General features: G+C 47.1%; 1 protein-coding gene across 1 annotated transcript in view; it reads left to right on the forward strand.

Moving 5' to 3' along the window:
- The window catches only part of ARFGEF3 (ARFGEF family member 3), a 149,565-nt gene extending 127,177 nt beyond the window's left edge, over positions 1–22,388 (forward strand). Inside the window, exons 28-34 of the mRNA XM_058307546.2 lie at positions 1,529–1,705; positions 3,573–3,687; positions 4,402–4,504; positions 4,751–4,882; positions 8,018–8,139; positions 11,904–13,071; positions 14,384–22,388. Coding sequence (XP_058163529.1) covers positions 1,529–1,705; positions 3,573–3,687; positions 4,402–4,504; positions 4,751–4,882; positions 8,018–8,139; positions 11,904–13,071; positions 14,384–14,575 — 2,009 coding nt within the window. The 3' untranslated portion in view covers positions 14,576–22,388. The remainder of the gene's footprint in view (positions 1–1,528; positions 1,706–3,572; positions 3,688–4,401; positions 4,505–4,750; positions 4,883–8,017; positions 8,140–11,903; positions 13,072–14,383) is intronic.
- The last annotated feature ends 4,375 nt before the right edge of the window (positions 22,389–26,763 follow it).

Raw genomic sequence — 26,763 nt, forward strand, 5'->3', positions numbered from 1 at the left:
TGTTGCTGTCCGCGTCACGGAATCTGTGTCTCTTTTAGTTGCGTCATCTTGTGTGTCAGCTCTCTATGTGTGTGGCACCATTCCTGGGCAGGCTGCACTTTCATTTGCGCTGGGTGGCTGTCCTTATGGGGTGCACTCCTTGCGTGTGGGGCTTCCCTACACGGGGGACACCCCTGCGTGGCACGGCACTCCTTGCGTGCATCAGCACTGCGCATGGGCCAGCTCCACACGGGTCAAGGAGGCCGGGGTTTGAACCGCAGACCTCCCATGTGGTAGTGGATGCCCTAACCACTGGACCAAGTCCATTTCCCTATATTAGATTTTTTTTCAGAGAAACCACCATAAATTCTCCTGCAAGTTAAAAGGAAAAAGCTTTCCATCCAAGAATAAGCAGGTATTTTCATAGAATTAATCATAAACCACTGCTACATCTGTTTTATGGACCAGTACCATTTTCTCCTTTCACAGTCATTGCCCCTAAATGTATGTGAAGAAAATTTAACCCAATGATTCTACTCCTAGAATCTATCATCTAAGGAAATGGACAGTAATGCAGACAAAAATGTATATATATGAGGATGTTGGTTGAAACTTCTTGATTACCCAAAACAGTATCAATCCCCTAAATATGAAGCTCTTGGGTAAATTAGGGTAAAATCATGTAAATATGGTATTACAGGTATTGAAATTAGTATTTGTAAATAATATTTAATGACATTAATAATTATTTATGTGGCATTATGTTGAAGTAGATATACTATGGAGTACAATCTTGCCTATATTAAAATTTATGCATTTATAAAATATACACACATGTGCATTCAAAAAGGAAATATGTTAAAATGGAATTATCTCTAGGTAAGAAACATGGATGAGAGTTGGGTTTGTGTTTTTTTTGCCTTCTTTGCATTTTCTTGTATTTTCCATGTTTACTGTAAATGCATGTTTTACTCTTGTAATCAGAATTAGACAAATCCGTCAACATTTTCACAAGAACAAATATTTTCATTATAGCATTTTCTACAAAGCAAAAACTTAGGAGCATCTTAAATGTACATCAGTAAGGTAATGTGTGAATAAACTTGCATATACTTCTAATGGAACAGTGTGTGGCCATCAAAATGAGGAGCGTCTGAATTTGCTGACACCGTCATCTCTAGCACATATTGTTAGATGAAAATAATCAAGCTGCAGACCAGCATTTACATTATCTCACTTATGTGCAGAAATAAAAAAAATACATGATACTGTAGCTTTCTCAGAATTATTTGAATTTTTTATAGGAATGCATTCGTGGGATCAATTGCATAACTAAAATCTTGCAGAAACAAAAAAGAAAAACAATGCCGCTGAAGACCACATAGTCCCCAAACATTGGGTTGTGAATTGCTTTTCCTTTCACCTTCTCAGAGAACGGGGAGAGCCTTTGACAGAGACTGCCTGTGGGCAGGCTGGCACGGCGCTGGCATCCCGCTCCACGCAGGGCTCCTGCCGGCTCCCCGGTCCTGACGCCTCGTCTCTCTTCCAGGACCAGGCTTCGGTATCTACGCTGTCGTCCACCTCCTCCTCCCGGTGATGTCCCTGTGGCTCCGCCGCAGCCATCAAGACCATTCCTACTGGGACGTGGCCTCTGCCAACTTCAAGCACGCCATCGGCCTGTCCTGCGAGCTGGTGGTGGAGCACGTCCAGAGCTTCATCCACTCAGGTATCTCTGCCGCCGCAGCGCCCGTCGTGAGGATTTCCTCAGGAGCAGCACCATTGGCTGGGAGCACGTCGGGAAGCGTGTCCCAGGAATTGCTAAAATAGAGTCAAAAGGCCAGCGCCAATTCTAGGGGTAGATTATCAAAGAGAAAATCGGTGCCCATGTGTCCCCTACAAAACCATCAGACAGAATATTCAAAATGAGAGTGTAACATAATCAGCAGGCTGGGGTATATGTGCAAGTTCAAGTCTGGGGGGAAAAATCCAACTATTTCTCTCTAGGCTGGAGGGCATGGGGTATAGCCCGTTGTCATGCTGTTGAGGCTAAATGGAGGACAAAGGGTTTTAGCAAAGACTTCAATTATGGGCAGGAAGTTGCTCACCAGGTTGGGGATAAAGAGAAGATTCCTAGCACTGTGGCGCTTGGAGGAAGAGTGGAAGGTGTGAGGTGGAGACGAGGCTCGGGGCGAGCAGACCGAGAGGGCTGTGCAGGCAGGGCAAAGGGGTCGGCTGAGGCTGCACTTGGGAAATGCAGACTCGTGCTCATGGCCTGCCACGGGGACATCTGGGGCTTGGGGGCTGCGAGCCACAGAGTGAATCCATCAGTGGGAAAGGCTCATGGAAGAAAAAAGGTAGGAGAAGTCAGAGAAACGAGGGAGAGCATTGACCCCAAGGGAAGTCACAGAGAAAAGACAAGAAGCAGGGACTCTGTTGCGTTTAGACAGAGCAGTGGGCTCTGCAAAAAGGAACCCTCGCTGGGAAAGGAAGCCAGCGGGTGTTTCCCGATGGAGGTGGGGTGGGTATTCTCATCCATGTCATGGCTTTGACCAGCATGAAACCCTGGAGGATGCACTAGAAATGGGCCTGTGGCACCCAAGGAAGTTTGAGGAAAATCATGCGTGTCTCTGGAGTTGGGCAGAGTATGGCCTTTGGAAGTCTTACTTTCTTAATTTTTTTTTAAGAATTATTTTTATTTATTTCCTCACCCCCCCCCCCCATTCCCCCATTGTCTGCTCTCTGTGTCCATTCGCTGTGTGTTCTTCTGTGTCTGCTTGTATTCTCATTAGGCAGCTCCAGGAACTGATCCTGGGACCTCCCAGAGTGGAAAAGAGGCAATTACTCTCTTGCACCACCTCAGGTCCCTGTTCTGCTATGTCTTCTTATTTTTTCTCCTCTGTGTCTCTTGTTGTGCCATCTTGTGGGCCAGCTCTCCACGTTGGTTGGCTCTCCTGCATGAGGCAGCTTTCCTGCATGGGCTGGCACTCCACATGGGCCAGCTTACCTTCACCCAGAGGCCCGGGGCATCGAACCCTGGACCTCCTATGTGCTAGACAGGAGCCCAATTCATTGAGCCACATTCGTTTCCCTTACTTTCTTTAGTCTGGGGATAACATGCTTACCAAAGCCAGATTAAGAGGTTTCAAGAGGTGGTAGAAGTAGACTCTTTTTGTTTTCCAAGAACATTTAATTCAGCAATCAACAGTAAGGAAACTAAATAATTAATTTTTTCCTTTAAAAAAAAATGTAAATTTTTTACCAGCTAATAGGCAGGTTAAATAACGTTACATATTCTATTCTGCTTAAGTAGACAAATTACACACTTAATGTTGAAATATATACATCATCACATAATAGTAAACCACATATTTCATCTTGATATATCTGGAAACAGATAAAAACTGGATAAAAATCCAAGAAAATTGTTTGACTTTTTTGGGTGGGTATAGCCATTTTTCAGCATTGTTCTATTTCTCTTGCTCAAATACTTCCCTATCTTCCCTACCAGTCGGCTTTCCTCTTTGCTTTGGATGGCCTCTTCCAGCTCCTGTGCTGGAGGAGAGGGTGACATCTTGCTTTGTGCTCTTCTGCAGACGTCAGGTACGAGAGCATGATCAACGCTATGCTGAAGGACTTCTTTGAGCTGCTGGTGGCCTGCGTGGCCAAGCCCACAGAAACCATCTCCAGGGTGGGCTGCTCCTGTATTCGGTGAGAAGCAGGTCCCTCGGTGCACCCCAAAGCCGGGTCATTGTGAAGCAATCCAGCCTTCCTGTGAGGAAGAACATCCAGGTGCTAACAAATCCTCTCCATCGCAGTGTCCAGTTAGCAAATGCTGATCCCGTAAGGCGTTTGCACTGCATAGAAAGTGAGGTCCACCATGGCCCCAGCCTCATCGTCCGCTCTGAAATCCAGGATGGAGGGGTCACATGAACCACCTCACAAGCAGCGGGGGCTGGGCGATGCCCAGGGCAGTGGGTGGCTGGGAGGGCGGCGTGAGGTGGTGAAGCTGGCAGGTCCTCGAGGTGGGAGAGACTGGGGCAGACAGGGTCTTTGCAAGCACAGAAAGATCAGGAACAGGTGCACGGAAAGGACCAAGAAGGGACAACATGAGGGTTTTTGTGGTTTGTAGATGACTAGTGAAAATGGAGCCTGATTAGAGAACTTGGTGCCAAAGATGTGCAGTCTTGCTCCCAATTCTAAGTTTAAATGCTGACCCATTTGTAAGGGGGATCCACAGACATTTTTGTACTGAACTGGTTCAGGAAACATTAGTTTGACCCAGGAATTCCAGATGGATCGAAGGCAAGAGTGGTGAGAGCCAGAAGACTTAAAAGGACACTACTGAAAAGTCTCCACGAGACTGAGGGCCGAGGGGACGGCATTCGCTGGTAACTCAGGCTTGCTTTCCGCTTTGTCCGGCAGGTATGTCCTGGTGGCAGCAGGGCCTGTGTTCACAGAAGAGATGTGGAGGCTGGCCTGCTGCGCGCTGCAGGACGCCTTCTCTGTCACGCTCAAGCCCGTGAAGGTAAGTGGCCCCACAGAGAGAACAGAACAGCCCCTGGCCATCTCTGCTCCCCGGGGACCTCATCAGGCCGGGCGCTGGCCCCTGCCCTCCTGCTCAGAGCAGCGTTCTCCCCGGGAGCCCCACCCGGGCCGGAAGACGATATGGAGCCAGGACTTGGGTCCTCGGCTCAGTGGGCGTCCTTGATCCAGGACACGGCTGGTGCCACAAGCCAGGACGCGCTCAGGGAGCATTTGTGTTTGTCCCCAGGACCTGCTGGGGTGCTTCCGCAGCGGCACAGAGAGCCTCAGCGGGGAAGGCTGCCAGGTGAGGGTGGCGGCCCCCTCCTCGTCCCCCAGCGCCGAGGCCGAGTACTGGCGCATCAGAGCCATGGCCCAGCAGGCAAGTGCGGGGTGCAGCAGGTAAGGGTGGGGCCCACAGGTGAGGGCAGCTCTCAGCAGGTGAGGAAGAGACAGAGCAGGTAAGGACAGAGCCCAACAGGTAAGGACAGAGCCCAGCAGGTAAGGGCAGGGCCCAGCAGGTAAGGGCAGGACCGAATAGGTAAGGGTGGGACCCAAAGGTAAGGGCGGGGCCCAGCAGGTGAGGGCAGGACCCAATAGGTAAGGGCGGGGCCCAGCAGGTGAGGGCATGCTTCAGAGTCAGGGCCCGTCAGGGACTCAAGAAGCCCAAGACACACGCTACGGCCCCTCCTGAAGGTCGGGCATCAGCAAACTTCATTCCCTCCAGGACATAACCCTCCTGGCGCTAAATCTTGCACTGCCATGTCTTTCCCAGAATGACTTTGTCCTAATCAGCAAAAACACTTCCGCTGTGCCATCTCTTGCTTGTGGCATCCTCCAGTGCCCAGATCAAATCTTGTCCCTTCTGCAGCCTGCCCACTGCCCTTCACCTGTTTACAGTACTTATAATGATTTGCTTAAGTATTATTGTTTCTACTAGACCAGGTGTGCCTACGTAGGGCAAGCTTAATTTGATTTTTCCTTATATCGTATAGCTAGCAGAGAGCTTAGCAATTTTAAGTCTCTTCATAAATCTTCAAAAGTAGCAGATAATTTAACTTAAAATGTACTCACTCAGGCAGAATGGCTGTGTCCCAGTGACTTTTTCTTCCTGAGACACACACGTAAAATGTCACAGAAATTGGGCTTGAGGTAGAGAGCCATGAACATATTTTTTCTATTTACCTTCCTATTCCTAGAGCCAGGCATGCAGGAGGTGCCTAGTAAGTGCTTGCGGAACCAATGAACAGGGAACCACAGAAGGCCTGGCAGCATCAGCACCAGTTCAGATATGCCCCCGCTCTTAGGGGGCAGTCCAGGCTTCCTCTAAGGAACCCCGCATGGGGCTTTCACCAGCTGCACCACTGAACACTGTCCCAAAGTCACTTACATTCATGGCCATGCTATATATAATAGTAAAAAAGGAAAATGGACTCAATTCCCAATGACCCTTGACTGGCAAAAGACTCTTTAATGTCATAGCAAGAAACATGTTTGAATGCTGTCTGCATAGGCAGAAGATATCCTAAATTTGCCTACGTATCTAGGTGTGGCATATGTGTAAAATATTAAGCAACTTCTACAAATCACACTGTCAGATTTGAGTTAGCTTTGGAAAAACAGAGTTGGAAGTCATATTCGAAAGGCCCCACCTCCCTGTAAGAGATGCTTAACTTCTTAATCAAACGTCCCCTTACCACACTGTCCCCAGTGATCGAAGGGAAGCACTCAGTCCCTTTCATATTCTCAGTCAAGAGGTTGCCTGTCCAGGCCTGGCTTGTGTAGGGCTTTCCAGCTGCCTGAGCTGGTGGGACGAGAACCTTCCACATCCAGCTTCTCCAGTCATCTGCTGAACATCTTCCTAACATCCCATGACACGATTCTACTGGTTCTCACTGGAGAGAACACATCCCCTGGAGCATTTGCGGCCCGTCATGAGGAGTTAGGAAGAAAGCAACACTGTGAGTCTGCAAAAGACGGCCACCAACAGTGTGGCCTTGGTGGGTGCCACAGCAGTAAGTCTGGCCAGAAACTAAACAGAGAAACCAGAGGATGGGCCACAACGTGGAAGCTTCTCTCAAGGGAAGCCATTGCACCTGCCCTATCGGTACATACCAGTCTCTTCAACCACAAAGAGTATTAAAGTGTCCATGGAAACCCCTTCTGAAATAGATGATTAGTAGAGAAGAGCCACAGAAAACCATTTCTCTTCTTCCCAGTTCCCCATTCCTTCCTCAGCCCTAAACCCTCCTCCTACAGGCACTCTGCAGGTAACCCTGTATTAATTAATAAGTCTTACCAGATTCTGAAAGAACAATATTTCCAAAGGAAAGTCGTGAAGGTCATTGAACATTGGTTTCAGTCTGCTAAGGGTGGCCAATGCAAAACTACCAGAAATGGGTTGGCTTTTACAATAGGGATTTACCAGGGTGGACACTTACAGTTCCCAAGTTGTTCAAGGGTCCAAATCAAGGCATCCTCAAGAGAGGCTGTCTCACCAGGTGGCAGCTGAGGGCCATCAGGCACGTGGCTCTCTCCCCTCTGTCTTCCTGGCCTCGCTGGTCCAGCTTTGGTTCCTCCTCTGATTCCAGGTTCTGGCCTCTCTCAGCCTCTCGATGGTTCTCTGTTTGTCTCTAGTTGCCTGCAATCCTGGAGTCCTCTCTCACATGGCAGGGTTAAATGGCAGCTCTTTCTCTGTGTTTCTCTCTCATTTATAAAAGATGCCAGCAAGAGGGCCGAGACCCAGCCTGGGCCACGCCTCACTGAAGTACTCCATTCAAAGACCCCGACTGAATGCAATCCAATCAAAGGGTCCCACAATCTAATCAAAGGCCCTTAACCAAGGCGATCTAATCAAGTGGTCTAATCAAAATGTCCCTTAAGTGAGTCTAGCCAAGAGGTTCCACACACAGTAGGCTTATGTGTACAGGAATGGCTTAGCTTAAGAACATAATTTTCTGGGGTCCACAAAAGACTCAAACCAGCAGAGCATGTAAGACGACATCACTCAGATTGAGTCCTGGAAGCAGAGCCACTTTGTCCTGGCCACTTGCTTCTCCCATCTTCTGGCAGCATATCACGCCCATACCATAGACCTGATGGCAAGAGTCCCAGTTAAATTCTCCCTCCTATGTGGGATGTAATATGATACCAAATAGTTGCTAAAACCAGAGGCAACCTTTACATCCATAGCACTTCTTTATGGGCCCTGAACTTGCCACAGCAGCACTCACTGCTGGAATGCAGCAAACAATCACGCGGCAGGAACTGTGCTGAGTGCTGCCAGCAACAGCTAGCAGTGAGCATTTACTCCTGTTTCTAATGATTGGCACATGTGATACACCTATGAATTCATCTAAGTCTCTCCACAAACAGCACAAGTAGGAAACCATCACACTTCTTTATAGGTGTGGAAACCAAGGGAGCCAGCGAGCTGCCCACGGCCAGCCAGCTCCCTCGTGGCATCAGGGCGAGGATGGTGCAGTTCTGACCTGTGTACCTCTGTTTGTCCGTGCAGGTGTTTATGTTGGAAACCCAGTGCTCACCCAAGACGCCAAATACCTTCGATCACGCTCAGTCCTGTCAGCTCATTATCGAGCTGCCTCCGGACGAGAAACCAAACGGACACACCAAGAAAAGGTAAGCTGCTAAGACTCCTCCACACAGAGGGTGCTTGGGAGTGAGGATGCTCATTCTCTCCCAGTTCTTGCTCAGGGTAGTCCAAACGTTGGCCAAAAATCCTGAAAACCTTTGTGGTATCATTTACAAAGGTTTTGATAAAATACTGTTCAACTATATGCATTACAACCGTTGGTTAAAAATAATTGCAGTTTGAGGCTCAATTCAATGTTCCAGTGAGAAGTTTATCAACTGTTCCATGAGTAACTCGGTTGTCAGGAGGTGAGACTGCAGCCTGCCACAACAGTCCTGCACATGTTAGGTAGTTAGGTAGTATCATCCCACCTAAAAAGCGTTGTCCTCAGAGTTGACCATGAAGCAGTGACTGAACTTTACCAATTTGTACCTTTTGACCTTCGAAGAGTGATGATGACAAATGTTTGTGCACTCCCTGTACAGAACAGACTGGCTGCTCCCCCCTCTCCATGGTGACACATTCAGAGAGGCTTGGTCACCCCTGCAGGGACACACACTGCCCAGTGGGGAGACCAGAGCAAAGGGGGCTGGCTCTTCTCACTGCTTCAGGGAGTTGGTGGGTAATATTTTACGGGCTCCAAGGAACTTGTCCAAAAGTCATACAGTTGATACGACAATTTGGGTGAAATTTCCAGGCACTAATGTTTTTGTGGAACATTCAAAAGGTGTGAGACATGAATAATAGCTAAAATAAATACAAACATGCCCCCTGACTTAAGAAATCGAGCCTTATCAATATCCCACAGAAACCGCCAAGCCCTCGGCCCTGTGTCCCTCAGCTTCTGGGTGCCAGTTTTCAAGTGCTGGTCATTTTCATCTCTTGTAGGTGCCAAAGATGCACAGTCCTTGAGACATGGCTTATTTGAGAAGTCCCTGTTTTCCTTTTTCATATTTCTAGTTCCCTTGCAACTTGTTATTCCTGCTGACATATTTTTGAAAGTACAAGTAGGAAAAAGAGAAAAAGGAATAATACGCTGAATTCAAGTTATAAATAAAGACATAGGAAAAATGGGAACCCCTAATCTTCTTATGCTATTGGTAAAAGGTTTTAAAAGGATAAGATTTTAAAATATGCCTGGAGGATTTGTGAATTGACTTAGCACTTTTAGTATATTGGCGTAAACTTTTGTTCAAGCACATTAGGTTCTTTAGGCAAGACTTCTGGCTGCTGAGCACAAGGCATCCCCCACCATGCTTCGAGAGTGCTCAGCTAAATGCTGCAGGTTTTGTATTCTTGGGTTTGACTCTTATTAGCAGGGGTAATCCTTAACTTATCATCACAGTGGAAGATGATTTAGACCTGAGGAAAGTTTCTTTCTAGGCCAGGCAGGTACATCCTTAAAGGTCCACATTAAAATCACCTGTATGGGGGGAAAAGAAGACTAAACTAAAACCAGATCACAACAAAAAAGAGAAATCTGGGTTTTATTTTTAAGTCACTTTGACATTGTTAGTCCCAAACTTTATACCATCCACATAATCTTACCAAGAGCTTTAAGAGGTATTTTAAACTATGAATCTCTTTTCAGCCCACCACTTGTTATCAGGTCACACTCAGTATCCGAACTAGATACTTGTTTTCCTTAGCACGTCACACCAGAAGCAGGAAGGAAGATCCTCTTAAAGATGTGATGAGAAAAAGGTTGAGGCACATGGATATGAGTGGTAAAACTGTGTAGATTTTGTTTGTTTCAGATCTTTTTTGTCTCCGCTCAGCATAGATGATCAAGTTTCCTATCTGTAAACAGTTCTTTCACTTTTTCTCTAGATCTTTCCGAAATGTTGACCTCAGTATCTCTCTCCTTTCCCCTTCTCTTTTGTTTTCTTATTGCATCATTTCACAGGAACCTAAAATAAGGGGGACTTGCTGTCCTTTTTCCCTTGCACAGTTAGCAATTCTACATCCCAAAGCATCAAAGGAAATATCTTAGTTGATGATGATGGTCTGCCACAATTAAAAAAAAAGGTTTTGCCGACTCTTTAGGTGTTTGCTGAAAAGAGTGGCAAAGCCTTCTGTTTCAGGGAAGGGAATAAAAAAGATCCTTGACTGCAGGTCTCATCCTTCCTGGAGGCTGATTCTGACTCTCCATGTCAGGAACCCAGGACCAAGGCTTCCAGAGGAGCGTGTTGAAAGCCAGTGCCTCCTCCAGGCGCCCACCTGCTCAGGCAGCCAGCACCCACCTAGTCAAGGAGCTGGCACCCACCTGCTCAGGTGGCTGTAACCCACCTAGTCAAGCAACCGGGCTCCACCTGCCCAGGCAGCTGGCACCAGCACCCTGGTCCTTGCCGCTGCAGCCAGGATGTCCATGTCTGTTATTTTGTGTGTGTGTTTTGGAGGCACCAGGGTCAAGGAAATTAGTAAGCGAGTGCCTGTCCCTTGAGGACCCACAAGCAGACAGGGGAGGACGGACAAGCCAACAGACCCGTGTGATACAGAAGGGATTTTCTCTCTTCCTTAGCATGACATACTTGTGGACATGGGACACTGGGCCACAGCGTCCAGCTGGCGTTTGGCGCCCTCTTCAGAAGAATGTATACTTGGGTTTCCCAGTACCTCACAGGACTTGCCAAAAGTTACTTATGCGATTTATTAGAAAGCGTCGCTGTATTTGAATGACAGAATTCTGTTACTTATTTCAGTCTTTGCCAGAAAGTGGTGTATTTTCCCTCAGTAGGCCACTGCACAAGGAACAAGAGCAGTTTTTAAATTCATGGAAGGAATTTTATTCCTTTCTGCTAGTTAAAAAAAAGTGTTTTAAAGCACTTTTCCTGTTAGTTAAAAAAAAAAAAAAAAAAACAGTTCAGGAGATGTAGTACCTGGGGTTGAAATGGTTTCCTCAGTACAAGAATCCAACCAAACAGAAGGGCCCATCATCAGGTGTTTGAGCATCGCCCTCTAAGCTGCCGTGTGACAGGTGGGGCTGAGCTGCCTCCCACCAGGGGTCACAGCCAGAGTCCCTCAGGCAGGGCGAGCAGCACCTTAGGCTTTCCTGCTGCCCCCGGCCATCTCCCACCGCCCATCCACTGCCACGCGGGGCCCCTCAGCCGAAGGGATGAGATGCAGTGCCCACAACCGAGTCTCAGGGCCGTGGTGGCAGGAAGGGAGGTGGAGGGGAATTCACCTCTGTGGAGTGACCGCTGCTTTCTAGCCGGGTCTGCGTTAGCCACCGTGAGTTGAGTTTTCAGTGCACTGCCCGACCTTGCAAAGGTTCGCCCTGTAACACTGCCATGGTTAAAGCTGCCCGGAAGCCGGGAGCAGTGACGTTTCACCCGTGCATCCCTAAAGCTAAAGCTTTCACGTGGAAACCTGGAGAACGGGTTTGGCCCCTTCAGTAAGATGTCTGAAACCTTTGGGCTTAAGAAAAAGAGGGCAAAGAGTATGGAAAAGGCTAGTTAAAATTAGCAGAACTCAACAGAAATCGTCACTTTTGATTTGGAAGGTTTTCCTCCTAAGACAAAGAAATAAAATGTCATATCACATCATTTTGCCTATATTAAAATTTCTATTAGTTCTACTCCTTCCTTAAGACTTGATGAAACTGGTTGACCCAGTCTCATAATTAATGCCAATTTTATAGCTCCTGAATTCCATTCATCGTGGTTAAAAACGGTTCCCCGGCCATGCCCCCTGTGCTCAGAGGCCGGAAGGCGGGAGGTTTGGCTGTCCCTTCGCACAAGCCCTCCTGAAACGGGTCGCGTCCGCGGGGCAGGGGCTGCTCGGCTGACGGGCCCCTTCTCCGCGCCGGAAGCGTGTCTTTCAGGGAGATCGTGGTGAGCCTGCTCTCTCACCAAGTGTTGCTGCAGAACCTGTACGACGTCCTGCTGGAGGAGTTCGTCAAGGGGCCGTCGCCGGGCGAGGAGCGGGGCGCGGCGGGGCCCGAGGCGCGCGCGGCCGGCTTCCTGCGCTACATCTCCATGCAGAACCTGGCGGTCATCTTCGACCTGCTGCTCGACTCCTACCGCACGGCGCGCGAGTTCGACACGAGCCCGGGCCTCAAGGCGCTGCTCAAGAAGGTGTCGGGCATCGGCGGCGCCGCCAACCTCTACCGCCAGTCGGCCATGAGCTTCAACCTGTACTTCCACGCGCTGCTGTGCGCGCTGCTCACGCACCAGGACGCCCTGACCGCCGAGCAGGTGAAGGGCGTCCTCTTCGAGGACGACGAGCGCAGCTCCGAGTCGTCGCCGCCGTGCTCGTCCGAGGACGAGGACATCTTCGAGGAGACGGCGCAGGTGAGCCCCCCGCGGGGCAAGGAGAAGCGGCGGTGGCGCGCGCGGCTGCCCTCGCTGAGCGCGCAGCCCGCCAGCAACGCCGACTGGGCCTGGCTGGTGCGGCGGCTGCACAAGCTGGGCCTGGAGCTGTGCGGGAACTACATCCAGGCGCACCTCGACCTGCCCGGCGCCGCCGACGAGCCGCCCGCGCCGCGGCCCGACGCCGGCCCCGGCCCGCCCGCCTTCGCGTCCGACGCCTCCAGCCCGTCCGCCGGGGGCCTCTCCGGCAAGGGCACCCCGTCCGAGGACGAGCGCAGCCAGGCGCGGGAGCCCGCCAGCCCCCCGGCGGAGCCGAAGGACCCCGGGCGCAGGAAGGAGTGGTGGGAGAGCGCGGGCAACAAGCTCTGCACGCTGGCGGCCGACCGGACCATCGCCAAGTTCATGGGCGAGTACCGGCGGCGCCGGCAGCCGCAGGGCCCGCCCGCCTTCCCGCACGACGCCCGTGGCGAGAGGAAGGCCGAGCCGCCGGGTCCCCGGGCGCCCGCGTCGCCGCTGCCGCAGCGGCCCCAGCGCCTGGTGGAGCAGGGCCAGATGCGACACTCGTTCAGCGCCGGCCCCGAGCTCCTGCGCCAGGAGCAGAGGCCGCGCTCGGGCTCCACCGGCAGCTCCCGCAGCCTGTCGGGCCGCGACTCGGAGGCGCAGATCCAGGTAGGGCCCGCCGCGGGGACGCGCGCACCCCTCGCACCCTCATCGCCCCGCACCCCTGGCCGAGGTCCGCCGAGCCCCAGGCGCAGGGTCCCTCCGCCCGCCGCAGCAGCGGGAACCCGAATTTAGTTCTCGGGTGGTGTCAGGGCACTGGCTTCACGCTTTTGTGACACACTCTGAGAATTGGGGACGCCCCTGTAGAAAGAAGTCAAAGCTTACCAGATGGATGGGCTTTGACCTGAACCTGAGGCCTTAGTTTGTCGTTTGAAGGTAATGGAAGAAATTCTATCGTTATGAAGCCTGTATAAGGAAAAATAACAAAGTAAGTGGTTGTGTGGTACCAATGAATTGTTTTCATCTCAAGTCTCTTCACCTGTTTTGGCCACCTAAAACCCCACGTTCTTTGAGTGTGCCTGTTCCTACTTCCATTAAAGGGTGTTTTTTTTTTCCTCTGGCATTTCAAAAAATGAATTTGAGAAGAAAACAATGTTGCTATTTTGTTCAGTTCGAGAAGAGAGGAGATGGGGAGAGAAAAGAAAAGAGGGATCCGGAGACACGGAAAGGCCTTTCAGCATACCCTGAATGTTTATATTACATCACACGTGCCTGTTGCAGGCAGACTAATTAGTTGACCTGGAGCCCTGGGTGTCTATGAACCTGTACAGGAATGTGTTCTTAGAATGATCGCAAATTTGGAATTAACATGACTTTTACAAGATGCCTGATTGTCCTCTGAAGCCTCTTGAACTTAGAACTAAACTTCTTAGTTGGGATCCACAGAAGGCCTCTGAGACTGGTCTGTTGAGAATATCCAGTTAAACTGAGAACGATGGTTATTCTGGAACAGACGACCTTCTTTGCAAATCCTGTACCTGAATTGCTTTTTCATGCCTTGGGGTTTTGCTTGTGACTTTTAAAGTTATCCTGAATTAAAGCAGACCCATTCCAAGATAGCTAGGCATCCTAAAGATTGCTGGTTTAAATTGTCTTATGGCCTTTGGAAAGCTCATCATGAAAAAGCAAGAGTTTTTCTTTTTGGTGTTTTTTTTTAATTTAAGGAATAAGTGTGATTTTACTAGTCTGTGAAAGCTGAAAATAAGGTATCCCTGATATTACAGGGGCCTGCCCATCCTGGGACGTGTGACTTTGAAATGACCGTTTATTATTACAGGCAGATCAAGTTGGTAAAGGCTGGTCCACCGCAGCTTCTAGAGCCTGAGAAATCCCAGTTAGGGGCGAGCAGGGCTGGGCCACACCTGCGGTTCCAGCCCCCCTCGCGGGAACGCGGCTCATTCGCTCCACCCTTTCCTCCTAGGCGTGGACCAGCATGGTGCTGACGGTTCTCAACCAGATCCAGATCCTGCCGGACCAGACCTTCACTGCCCTCCAGCCCGCCCTCTTTCCGTGCCTCAGCCAGCTCACCTGCCACGTGACCGACGTGCGCGTGCGCCAGGCGGTGAGGGAGTGGCTGGGCCGCGTGGGCCGCGTCTACGACATCATCGTGTAGGGGACTCACGCCCCCTTCCCGCGGAGACCGAGCAGCAAGGGTGGGGGCGCCCAGCCGATCCAGCTGAGAGCTCCCCGCCACCAGCCCACGCGACCGGTGTCTCAGAACGGTGACCCCCAGTGCGAACTGCCTTTCCAGCCGCTTCCCAGCCTCTCTGCCCAGGGCCGTTCTGGACACTGAGGCTGGCTCAGAGAACCCAAGCGATGATCTGATTCTGCACAGGACTTCAGATGAGTCTCCATTCCTTGGCCCCTCTTTCTAAATCTTGACGTTTATTTCCCACTCTTCTGCTTGCAATGTTGTCTCCAAATGGGTCAGTTTCAGGGACCACTCCTTCGAAACACAACGCTGATCCATCTGATCCGTCGTTTTAAAAATAAATGCAATTTGCTTTGGGAATACCTGCTGGTAAGTCAAGCTGATGTATCAACACTCAGACATGCAGTACCAGAAACTATTAATTAATTGGAGGAAAATTTCAACTGTGGTTATGGGACTGCTGCAAAAATCTATCCCTGGCTGTAATAATCAAGAAAGGGGTCACTTCTGCTGCAAAATATTCCAGGACATTGCTCCTAAATTGAGAAGCTTTTCAGGTTGGTGTTCACCAGCTTCCCCACGTAAGGTACCGTGTGCCTTTAATTCCCTATTTCGAGAAGACGAGCATTCTTCCCTGGCAGGTCTTTAAGTCTGTAGCATGGCAGCTTTGATGCAGAGTACGCAGTGGTGTTGGCTGATGCTCAGAATTCCAAGAGATGTAAGACTGGCCGGCCCCCAGCCTGTCCCGTTAGTCTTTGCTTCTGCTCCCAAGGCAAGCAAGGCAAGGATAGAAAAAATGGTGCCTTAGTCCCTTGTTGCACAGACATTTCTATGCCCCATAGTTATCTGAACACAAGGTACAGCATTTGGTTCAGAAAACAAAACGTTAGGAATACAATTTGCACTTATTAAGATTGCATCACCATCCTTGGAGAAAAGGAATTTACAATCCTCCATCCGGGGAGCAGATTTCTCAGGGAAGGGGGCAGGAAGTGGGGTCAGGAGAGGCTAGAGGGGTAGGGGAGGAGGTGATGAATAAGTCATTTTTAAATCCTTTTTTTTTTTCTTTTTTCTTTTTTCTCTTTTTTTAAGTGTTACATTCAAAAAATATGAGGTCCCCATATACCCCCCACCCCACTCCCACTCCTCCCTCATCAACAACCTCTTTCATCATCGTGGCACATCCATTGCATTTAGTGAATACATTTTGGAGCATTGCTGCACCGCATGGATAGTGGTTTACATTGTAGTTTACACTCTCCCCCATTTTAAATCTTGATGTAAGAAACTGCCTGATATAATCCTAAAATATTATATAGCCGTTATATGAAATGATGGTGACAGTTATACATGTCTAGTCTCAGAAGAAAATAAAACTAAAAGAGGAGGAGGCAGAGAAGGAAGTTAAGAAAAGTAATTTTTAAAATTTAAAATAAGTCTCCTTTTGGGCAACTAAATTTACCCTAAAGTTTGAGGTCTTTTTATTCAGGTCGATATTTTAAGGGAATATAAAACTGTTAAAATATTTATTTTCTCAAGTACTACTAGAAAATGAATTCAGAACCTTTATTTTAGATTTTAGATTTCTTCAACTCTAATCAGAAGGAGGGCAGTTCTTCAGTCAGGCCCACTATATACATTCTAGACAGGAGAGCTGATCGCTAAAGCTTACATCATGATTTCCCCCAGACCCTAAAAATGCCTTCTAATTTAATGCATCATCCTTTAAAAAGAAAACCTCAACTCTTCAGTGTTGAATGAAGGATTTAGCTGACTGAGCTTTATTCAGTGCTATGACTGGTAAACTTTGACTTCCTTGAGAACCGGGTAGCTATCTACAAGATTGAAAGGAAGGCAATGGAAAAGAAAGAAGCTTACCAGTCAGTATGTCCTCTAGAGGTCACAGAGTCTAGAAGACACTTGCCAAGTTCCACCAAGCTGACCCTCTGCCTTCGGTTTTTACTCATTAGGCAATAACTGAAGTTTAGAAACAGATTGTCAACCCTGGTGTAAGAAGGCAATGAGTTGTTGGGATGGCAATGAGCTGTTTTCCAGACTTTTGAATTTTTATACTTTGTAAATGGAATTGGAAATCGGAGAGATACTTTTTTTTAAAAAGTCAGGAGTACCATGTGGTTTTAAATGATCTTTTTTGAAGCCTTTCTGTGTTTTGGGTTTCCTCTGTAGGCATATAAGTACTCCACATTTTACTGAAAGACAAGCTTTGAAAAAGTGGAGTACAGAATTGAGTACGTACAGAATGCATGCCTATAGGAACTGTTTATGAAGTATAAAGATCCAAAGAAAGCTGCTCTCAGTTTACCAATGTCATGTTCCAGAAGCGCGTGGCTTAATTGTTTGAAAGTCAGAATTCATTCTCCCACAGATCCAAGGCAGTTCAGGAAAATAAGTTGACCTCATCCAGTGTCCAAACACAGCGCCAGTATCCCCTGATTGTGAGTCCCCAAAATGAAGAGAGGAGAAGGTTGATAGGGCTCCTTGCCTGCATCGTGAACGGGGTTTGGGCCTTCTGCCCCTCTCTGTAGCCCACCCCCAGAGGCCCGGGCTTCCTCCAGCCCATCTCCGCTCCTGGCGGGCAGCAAGCCCCAGCTTCCCTTCCATCCCCTCCACTTTGGTTTTCAAGCAGAAAATTAGCTGAGTCACAAACTTTCCCGTGGTATTTGCAGTTTTCAGAAAGGATGTAGTGTAAAGCGTAGCCATCGGCAGTGAGTGGGACGTCGTCCAGTGCAGGCAGAATCCTCTCAGCAGGGGAGAAGACGCCCCCGCCCCCCACCCCCGGCCCCGTGCCCCTGCTGGCCACAGGCCCTTTGCACTCACGCTGTCCCGCCTGGCCCGTCTCTTCCTGCCCCTCCTCCCACGGTCTCTGCAATGTCCGTCCTTCACCTCCTCACCGTCATGCTCTGGCAACAGGTACACGGAGGCCAGAGCGGGCTTTTGTACTTAAAAAGTTGTCACCTTGTGTTTGCAGATCTGGGTAGAACAAAGTTTTGCGCATTTACTGCCCAAGTGTGCTAGCATCGGGCAAGCGCGCCTCCCCTGGACTGTGGATTGGGAAGTCGGGCGACAGGAAGCAAGGCCCCCGGAAGCACCAGGTGCACTCAGTTCTCTGGCCACAGCCCAGCCAGAGCCCCGCCCTCGGGGCCACAGCTCTCTGCCTTGAGGGGCCACAGATTGCCCTGCGGGGGTGGTGTGGAGAAGGTCTCTCCTAGCTCCTGCAGCTCCTGATCAGCCTTTTAAAAAACAGGTTGCCTTTTCCCACCGTCTCAAACTCCTCTCCTTTAAAGATTCGTTTCCAGCTTTCTCCATTTCTATGAAACTAGGGCAACTTTCGCACTTTTTAGGCTAGTCACTGATTGGTAAGGATCAAGGTAGATGCTAACATACAGAGAAGCTCAGATTAAAATATTTTAAATCGAATATGATGAAATTGCTAACAGGATTCGAAAGTACATTTAAATGGAAACTTCTTTGGGCAGTGACTGCTAGGCATGTGTTGTTTTAAGGAAAAGGTTTACAGAGCTGATGGAGGAAGTCAAATAGCCTAAAGGAATCATTAGAAAGTAATAAAGTTAATTATGTGATAGATATCCTTGGCTTCCCCAATTACATCGCAGTGCTGCTTACAGAGGAACGTGCTCTTCCTCAGAAAGAAAAATCCATGTCAGGCCCATCAAAGGAAACAGAAGGGCCTTTGTTTGGAGCGGGAGGCTGCAGACAGCAGGTGGCATTTGCGGGGCCCCCGTGAGTATGAACTTTTACCTGTGTCATCACCTTTCATTCCCACAATAGCCTCATGAGACTCTTATTTCAGAAAGAGGACACAGAGAGGTTAAGAAACTCAAGAGTGCCAGTAAGTGGCACAGTGAGTTCTCTCCGTGCTGCAGGGCCTCAGACTGAACACTCCAGTGGGAGAGAAGGGGAGAAGGAAGCAGATGATGGGAAGGCGTTGAGAATATTTGATTGAAGTGTCACATCTGTGATGTTACGGGGATTTTTGAACAGGGTCAAAAAAAAAGAAGAAAAAACACTGTTTATAAATAGAAAGATCCTAGGTAGCATAAAATTCTCAGTGTTTGAAAATAAAGGAGACCCAAAACTAAGCTTTAATCTTAAGGCATCTGCTTTAAGTTTTGATTCAGTGTTAATTTAGAAAGCTAGTCAAATTAGGTGGAAATGATGGAGTCAGGCTATTCCTAGCCAGCAGGTATGCAGGAAAGCACGGCAGTCTTCGTCTGGAAGGGCGTGCATGATTTATAAAACTTTTTCAGGTACCATTTAACACTCAGAATAAAGTGCCCTGTCGCCACCAGTGCCTCTCTGCCGGCTTGCCTGGGAGTACACAGCGCTACATTTGTAGGTGGTCATCAGAATTTGGGAATATGCAGAATCATAACCATTTTTCAAAATGCACATCCTCTGAAGAGGAAGCAGCTCATTGAACCAGATCGTGTAAGCTTCCAGGCACTGAGGGCACCCGGCCAGGAGTCAGAGTTCCCACATGCCAAGGCCCCTTGGTGCTTCCCGGATTTTACAGACAAAGAAATAGGCAGAAGAAACCCCCACAGGGTCTGGGTAAGCTGATGGCGGAAGTAGGGGCTTGGGCGGCCCTCAGCGCGGCGAGGTTTAGTGTGGCTCAGAAAAGCAAGAGGACACGCTTACGCATTTCTTACTGGAAATAAATATCAGCCTGTTATTGGGCTAGATTGATGAAATTACTAAAGAACTTGATCTACTATTATGTCTCCATTAAAAAAAATGTGTGCTCTCCTCACTAATTATTTAAGAGTCCCTCTTTCCCTGGCTGTTTTTATAATGTTTGGTGTAGAGAGAACTAATAACTTAATTGAGTTTTGGGACTGGAATACTGTTTAGATTTCCAAAATCTAATTCAGGGAAGATACCCAGAAAAAGAAAACTGCAGTAGAGAATAATGCTAAGTCCCCTTATAAATGGTGACACCATTTATAATTGGGAGGAAAAACACAATGGCACCTACAAGTCCTTTTTCTCATGCCTTTGTGTCATGAGAAAAGGGGGCCCTGGGAGGAGTGACAGGTGATGCAAGGGCAGCCACCTGCTCTCGTCTGTTATGTCTTTTCATCCTTTCAACCATCAAGAATAGTTTGGGGGTAGTTCCTATGCTGAAGGGTTAGCCAGTCGTTTTTCTTTGGAACAGTGGTTCTCAAACTTTAGCATGCATCAGAATCCCCTGGAGGACTTGCTAGACCACAGATGGCTGGGCCCACACTCACGGTTGTTGAGTCCTTAGGCCTGGAAATCTGCATTTCTAACAAGTTCCCAGGCGAGGACAGCACTTTGAGAACCACTGCCGAGGAGATTTCCAGCTGTCACCTTTAAGATCAGCCTGACTTATCAAGCACTGGAGGAAAACTGAACTTAATGTTGGGCAGACAACTTGGGATTCAGTTCTCTACAGCTTTCCTGCTCCATCCTCCCAATTTCCAGGTTTCTTAGGCCAGCAGTTGGGTTTTGTAAGATAAAAGACAATGAATGTATACGCCCTGCGGAGCAGTGACCTCAGTGCAAGCTTCTCGTCTCTGTTTGGCAAGCTCACTTCTAGATACTGTCATTTGTGTCCTGTGGACCCTCTGACTTTGAACTTGGAAGGCGATTTTGCATTTCAGTAGGTAGTATTTAGGTTTCTGCCTGTCCGTACAGTTTTAGTGAGATGTTTCCATACTGGCCATGTCACAGTAGAGGCTGCTGACACCCAGAGATTTCCAGTAGCTACTGCCTTGCCAGTTGTTTAACATTTCTCACTGTCACCAAAATATCAGCACTTTGAGATGATATGGCATGACCGAATGTGACTTTGTCTTTTCGCTTGGCTGTGTAGTGTGAATTAATAATTTAACTTAGTGGATATCTATAAAGGTTCTACCAAATGGCTTTATGGAAATCTGCAAGGTGAACCCACTCTGTTTTCAGCAGTGGATGTGCCTGTTCTAAGGACTTTTCAGTAAATACATTGTGTTTATGCACATACCTGCATAAAGGCAATCCCGTGCATTATCTCATCTTCCAAATGAGAGGGAAAATGTGAACGTGCAGCAGTGTGCTTTGGGAATACAGTGAAGTCATGTTGATTCATTAGCTGTGGAGCCTTAGTGAAGCTAACTCTTTATGCTATTAATTTTCTTTTCAATTGAAAAAAAAAGGCCATAGAGGTCTTAATGATAAATAATGATTTGTATTATTTAAGAGAAAATAATGATTTATAATTATTTAAATATAGTTACTTAATTACATAAATAATGATTTCTATTGAGAGGAAAATAAGTATCTTAATGTCAGCATCCATTTATAAACTATATTAATTACACATAATTCTTACCAATTTGATAAAGTGTCTCTAAATATTTCTACTTAATAAATACCCTGGCATCAGTTAAATTAATTTAAGCCATTGTGTGAATTTTTTAAAAAATCTGTATTTACTAGAATTAGTGAGATCAGAAAGCATATCAGTTCAGTGGTGTCAGGGATTCAAATCCTTGCCTCTTTTAATGGAACTAGTTGGAGAGTTTTTATTTCACTTTTGTTGCCCACAATTATTTTTTGAAAATTGCGTGTTTATTTCTTTTAATAGTGATTGATTTTAAAATTACATTTTAAAAATCAATATTTAGGATTAATTTGTTTTCAGTGTGTTTTACAAACAGTGCCAAGAAGGGGAGGGAGGAATCTAAAAACCAATCTTTTGAATTAACATATCAAAAGTCATGTTTTCTCTTAAATTTAGGGCAGTTCAAGCCCCTGACATTGCTAGTCAGCCGTGGTCATCCACGGCTACCTCCCGATGATTTGCAAGCGACTGTGTATTCCTCCCCCTGTAACTTTTATCTGGTTCTTGTTAGAAGTGGTTCTCTCCTAAAAATTGGCTTCCCAGGTAAAACTGGACAGAGTTTGTGCTTTTGATACATTGGGTCCATGTCCGTTGAAACCATGTACTAGAATATTCCACAGGTACAGCATGATGGGGCAGGAGGCAGTGCCTAGAGGTCACTCTGTTTATTTGTGCTGGGGGGAAGAACTGAGAATAAGACATTTATTGCCTAGAGACTATAAGTCAAGATGATATATTCCTACTTTTCTAAGTGGAATCAACTTAAATAACACAACGGGATAAACAGTTTCCTCCTACCGTCTCCCACTTCGAGGAAGATAAGGCCAGTGGGTGGTAAGCGTCCTTTTACCCTTTCTTGTATTAAGCCAAAGAATCAACTTCTTTTCATTGGAAATTATGAATGAAAGAAGCACAGTGCAGCCAAATGATTTAGTCTCTATACCATTTACCTTTTTAAAAAATTTATTTTAGAGAAGCTTTAGATTGCATAATGCTACATAAAAAATACCGGGATTCCCATAGGCACCACTCCTTGAAGGCAAGCCGCATCTTTGTAATCTCGTTCGCCAGGAGCCCTGGAGCATTTCCCTGTCAAGGAAGTACCATTTTTGTTTTGTCTGTTTATTTTGTCAATCTGGTCATGTTGATTTAAAAAACAAAAATTGAAAAAACTGGAAACCACCTTCTCGATACATTGCTGTAACTGTTTGATTTGATGTAACCTGTCTGCTCATGAACAGAGCCCTGTAAGTAAGCTTGTCTGTGTAAAATTTTGTGTACATTTTATCTGAGGTGAAAATGAGAATTCTAAAGAGAAAATATTTTAAAAGGTATTGTATTTATGTTGCTTGTGTTCTAGAATAAAGATTCAAATGCATTTAAAAAGTCTATGTGAATGCTTTTTAAATAAATAAAGCAAAATAATTTATGTACTATCTGTAGTCACAGAATTCTGCCAAAAGAACCAGGTTCCTTTCCCTAGCATTTCATAGCCCCAAGCATAAAATGCCCTCTTCTGCTTTTCTGTAACAGAACCATTGACAAATTGGTTTATATCTAGGAAACAAATCTGGAGAAAGAGATATCCCCATTGTTTACTTTTAGGAAAGAAAAACCTGTTCTAAAATGTTCTCATTTTTTCTTCCAAAGAATAAATAGCAAATTCTTATTGTCAGTATATATTGATAAACTGATCATTTTAAAAACTACAAAGTTACCTTTTGTTTGTCCTTCAACAGCTAAATCCCTTAATCCACAACAGGAATTTTATTATGAAATTATACTCATGAAAAGAAAAACAAAGCCACCTGTAAACTCATGGTCTTACTGGGGAAAAGGCTTTCAGAGTGACAGCGCCGAAGCCTAGGAACCATTATGCCCAAATCATGGAAAAAGTGAAAAATGCAGTAGAAACGGGAGCTGTGCGCGGGACCCTAAATCACGATTCCGTCGCTCCATCTTTGTATCTGGCGACCTCACAGCTGTGCTGCTGAGACCCGGTGGCCTCCGTGACACGGAGGAAAAACCCGAGCAGACACAGCCCTCGGGTCTGGGCCTGGCCCGCGAGGGACCGACCGTGTTCACAGAAGGACACGGCGGTGGCACATGGAGAAGGCCTTGAACCTTGGCCAGAAAAGCAGAGTTTGCCCCCCAAGCTTTACTCCTTCCTGGGAGGGGGGAAAACAGTTCGTGGCTGCTCAGGGCTCCAGGCTCCTGCACCACCAAGTGAAAATAAACTCTTAGCCACCGGTGGAGTTAAGCCCACCTGAAAGCTCCAGTGCCCCGGGCTCAGTGAACACCAAGGCCTAAGCAGTCCCCACCCCTCTGCTAGCAGAATAGCCCGGTTCACCAACAGTCCTGCTATTCTGCACAAAGATTTATACTTGGGATCAGATATGCACGGGTCCTTGACATTCCCGCCCACAAATGTGCCATAGGACACAGAAAGGTGAACATTTTGTGGCAATTTTACACGAGGGGGCAGATCTCTTTCTTCAAGCATTTTGGAAATAAATTCTAGGTCAGTGGTCAATTCTTCAATTACTGTCAGCCAGCAGTGAATACAATATGTGCATAAAACGATTTCTTTTTTTTAATTCTGGTCGTGTCATTTTTTTTTTTTTTTTTTTTTTGGTGTGTGGCTTAGCTGCTGGGGAACTACGCCCTCTTACGCTGCTCTGGGAAGCCTTTTATTCTTTTTTTTTTTTTTTTTGCGAGGATGTCCTAACAGGTCCTTCATACAGTAAACAGGAGCTCAATTGCTGAGCCACAGCCGCTCCCCAAAATTTATTTCTTTAAAGCAGAGACGTAATATGCTTTGACTACATGGTTTATGATCAAAACTTGTACCATAATTTAGCTTTGATAAATGTTTTATATCACTCACGAGAAAATACCCATCTGGCTTAAAGGTAATTTCAAGCAGCAAGCAAAAATAAAATGGGAGCTTAAGGCAGTGTTGTGGCTTTTCCATACTGACCAGCGTTCCTGCTAGCTCAGGCCTTTGAAAGAGCACTTTCAGCATTTCTTTTATCTTCTCCTTGTTTGTTTTTATTTAGAGAATCCCAGTGGCTGGTGTCCTGAGTCTGCCCTTGCTAACTTAATCCGGTGGCTCACAATGTTTTGTTGTCCGAGAGACAAACTGTCCAGTGCAATGATTTCATCCAAACTCAGAGATGGCAAAGACCCAGTTAAACCCCAGAGAAGTTTGTAAGCAGTTTCTAAATCATAAAAAGATAAATTACGGAACTCCTTCTATTTCAACATGAAAGGAAAAAATACACAGCAGTCTGGAACTGAGAATTCAATACTGAAATTCACTGGCCTTTGCTATAGTTCCCTAATCTTCCTTATGTCCGTGTATTAATTATACGCTAAATTGAGCTATTGCTCTAACTAGTACAAATGAAGTAAGGAAATGAAACAACAGTTTTTCTAACAGAATAATCTTCATCAAAATTAGTTATATGTAAAATGTTGCGAAGCAGAAGGCTGTGCTCCAACTCAACGTGACAAAGTGAGCATTAATTTTCCAATCTTAAAGGCTCTTCAATAGTCACAAGTTTACTATTCCAAGGTTTGTTTTCATCTGCTCCTAGGGCAGCCACTGGAACAGTAAATACTTGTGGATTTTCTGATATTAAAGATGGTTTATAGAATCAACATTCTTCTAAAAGCCTGGATTCGTTTTTCAAGAGGAAGCAATATATATTATTACAGCCCTCTCAGATCAAGATGTTTTGGAAAATTCGCTGAGCATATTGACCTTGATTCTAAGCACTTTCACCTGAAGGCTCGAGCAATTAATTTTACATTAGTACAGGTTTAGATGGTTAAAGTGTAGATGGCTACGTTGGTTAATGTAACGAGCTCGTATTCCTGTTTTTTTAAAAACATCTGTAAATCCTTTGGAAATTAAAGCACACCTCCTTCTCTGTCCTCCATGAGCTCACGCTACCCCCAGGAATTAGAGACGTTGCGAAGGCACCACAGACAGGAAGCACTGGAATTACCCGTGATGCTCTCGGGCGAAGGACTTGTTTCTCATCAGATTGCCCACTGGCCCATCTTCCTCCACGGCACAGACGGGCCTCTACGTCCCCGGCCCCTGATCCAACGACTGCAGGCGAATGCCAGCAGGACCCCTTTTTCAAGACAAGCTCTCCTCTGAAATATGAAGTAGACCACTTTGGCTGAAAAGTGCATTTGAGATGTTAGTCAATGCTCTTCCTTTCTCCTGGTGTCTTCCCCATTCCTTTCTCCAGGTCAGGTCAGTGTGTGGCTTGGCACTCATTGTTCAGGGGAGGGATGTGCTGGGCAGGCCAGAAACCACCCCAGGCTCTCTGGCTGTTGGACCCCAAAAGCCTAAACCCTTTACACATGTGTGTGTGTTTGTATAAATATAAGCATGTACATATGGAATGCATAGACACATATATTTATAAATAGATGTGTGTAGGTGATGTACGTGTATATATGTGGGTATCTGTATGTGTGCATGTATGTGTATATATGCATATCTTTTGTGATGTGTGCATGTGTGTATATATGTATATAGATAAGGGTATATATGTGTGTATATGTAAGGATACATATAGGGATATATAGATATATACACACACACACATTTTGGGGGGAAAGGAGGGATGGAAGGCGGGTATAGGCAAACTATCCAAGGCCAGCCTAGAGAAGAGCCCAAGCCCTGGGCATGGCTCAGGGTAGCAGGGCAGTTTCCCACCCTCGTGCCTGCTGTGGACCCAGCAGTGAGCAGCTGAGATGTCCCTCAGCCCTAATGCCCATGGACAGAGGGCATGAGGGCCCGGGCTACCCCAGGCGGGCACGGGTCCCTAACAGGGTTGTGGAAATCCTCAGAACCAAGATTAAGTGTGTGCCACCCTGGCAGTACCCAGACTCAGAACACTGTTGAGTTGAGTTAGTGGAAAATTAACAAAATTAAAATATGATACATAAAGTTGTGGGTTGAGATGAGTACCTGCTTTTGCAGTAAATAATCTAAAAATCACTGGCTTGGAAGGCCATTGGAATGACCAAGAACAAAAACCAAGAAAAGGACAGCTGTCCTTACAAAGCTCTTTGCCGGGAAGTGCCGCAGGGTTGGCAATGGGTGAGCGTCCAGGATCCCCCGCCAGGGCCCTTGGCCTGGATGTCCTCCTCGGGGCAGGCCTGCATCATCGCGTCATCTCCCATCTGGACCGCCAGCTCCCCACCGAGCAGGGGAGAGCCGTTTGACAGCGTGGAGTCTGCTTCCTCCCCTGGACGGGGCCGCGTCACTGCAGACACACCAAGCGGGGTGCACGCGGCCCCGCGGCCTCCCTTCTGCTTGCTTCCCAGCAAACGTGGAGACCCCACTCCACACCTCTGCCAGGGGCTTCTACAGCCCACTTCATAGTTCAGCCAACCACCAACTAACACCTCCGTGGGATAATAGCCAACATCAGTGTGAGTACTGCAGATAGTTTACATAACCTTTATAATGAAGACAACAGAACAATGTAACCAGCTTCCTTAGTGACAGCCTCTTTTAAAAAAGACCTCCCCTCTGCCCACGATTCCTCCCTTAGGTGCCTAAACCAGCTCAGCTACCCTGGCCAGCCTCAACTGGGAAGGTAAGGCCCTTAAGAGTCACTTGGGTAGCTTGTACTTGCTGGAGACCAGGCATTGCCCCAGAATTTCTGACCCAGTAAATACAGAACAGAGTGCAACAATCTGCATGTGTCAAGCCTTCCAAATGAGATATATA

This window comes from Dasypus novemcinctus, chromosome 11 (genome assembly GCF_030445035.2).
Source record: "Dasypus novemcinctus isolate mDasNov1 chromosome 11, mDasNov1.1.hap2, whole genome shotgun sequence".
NCBI classification, from domain to species: domain Eukaryota; kingdom Metazoa; phylum Chordata; class Mammalia; order Cingulata; family Dasypodidae; genus Dasypus; species Dasypus novemcinctus.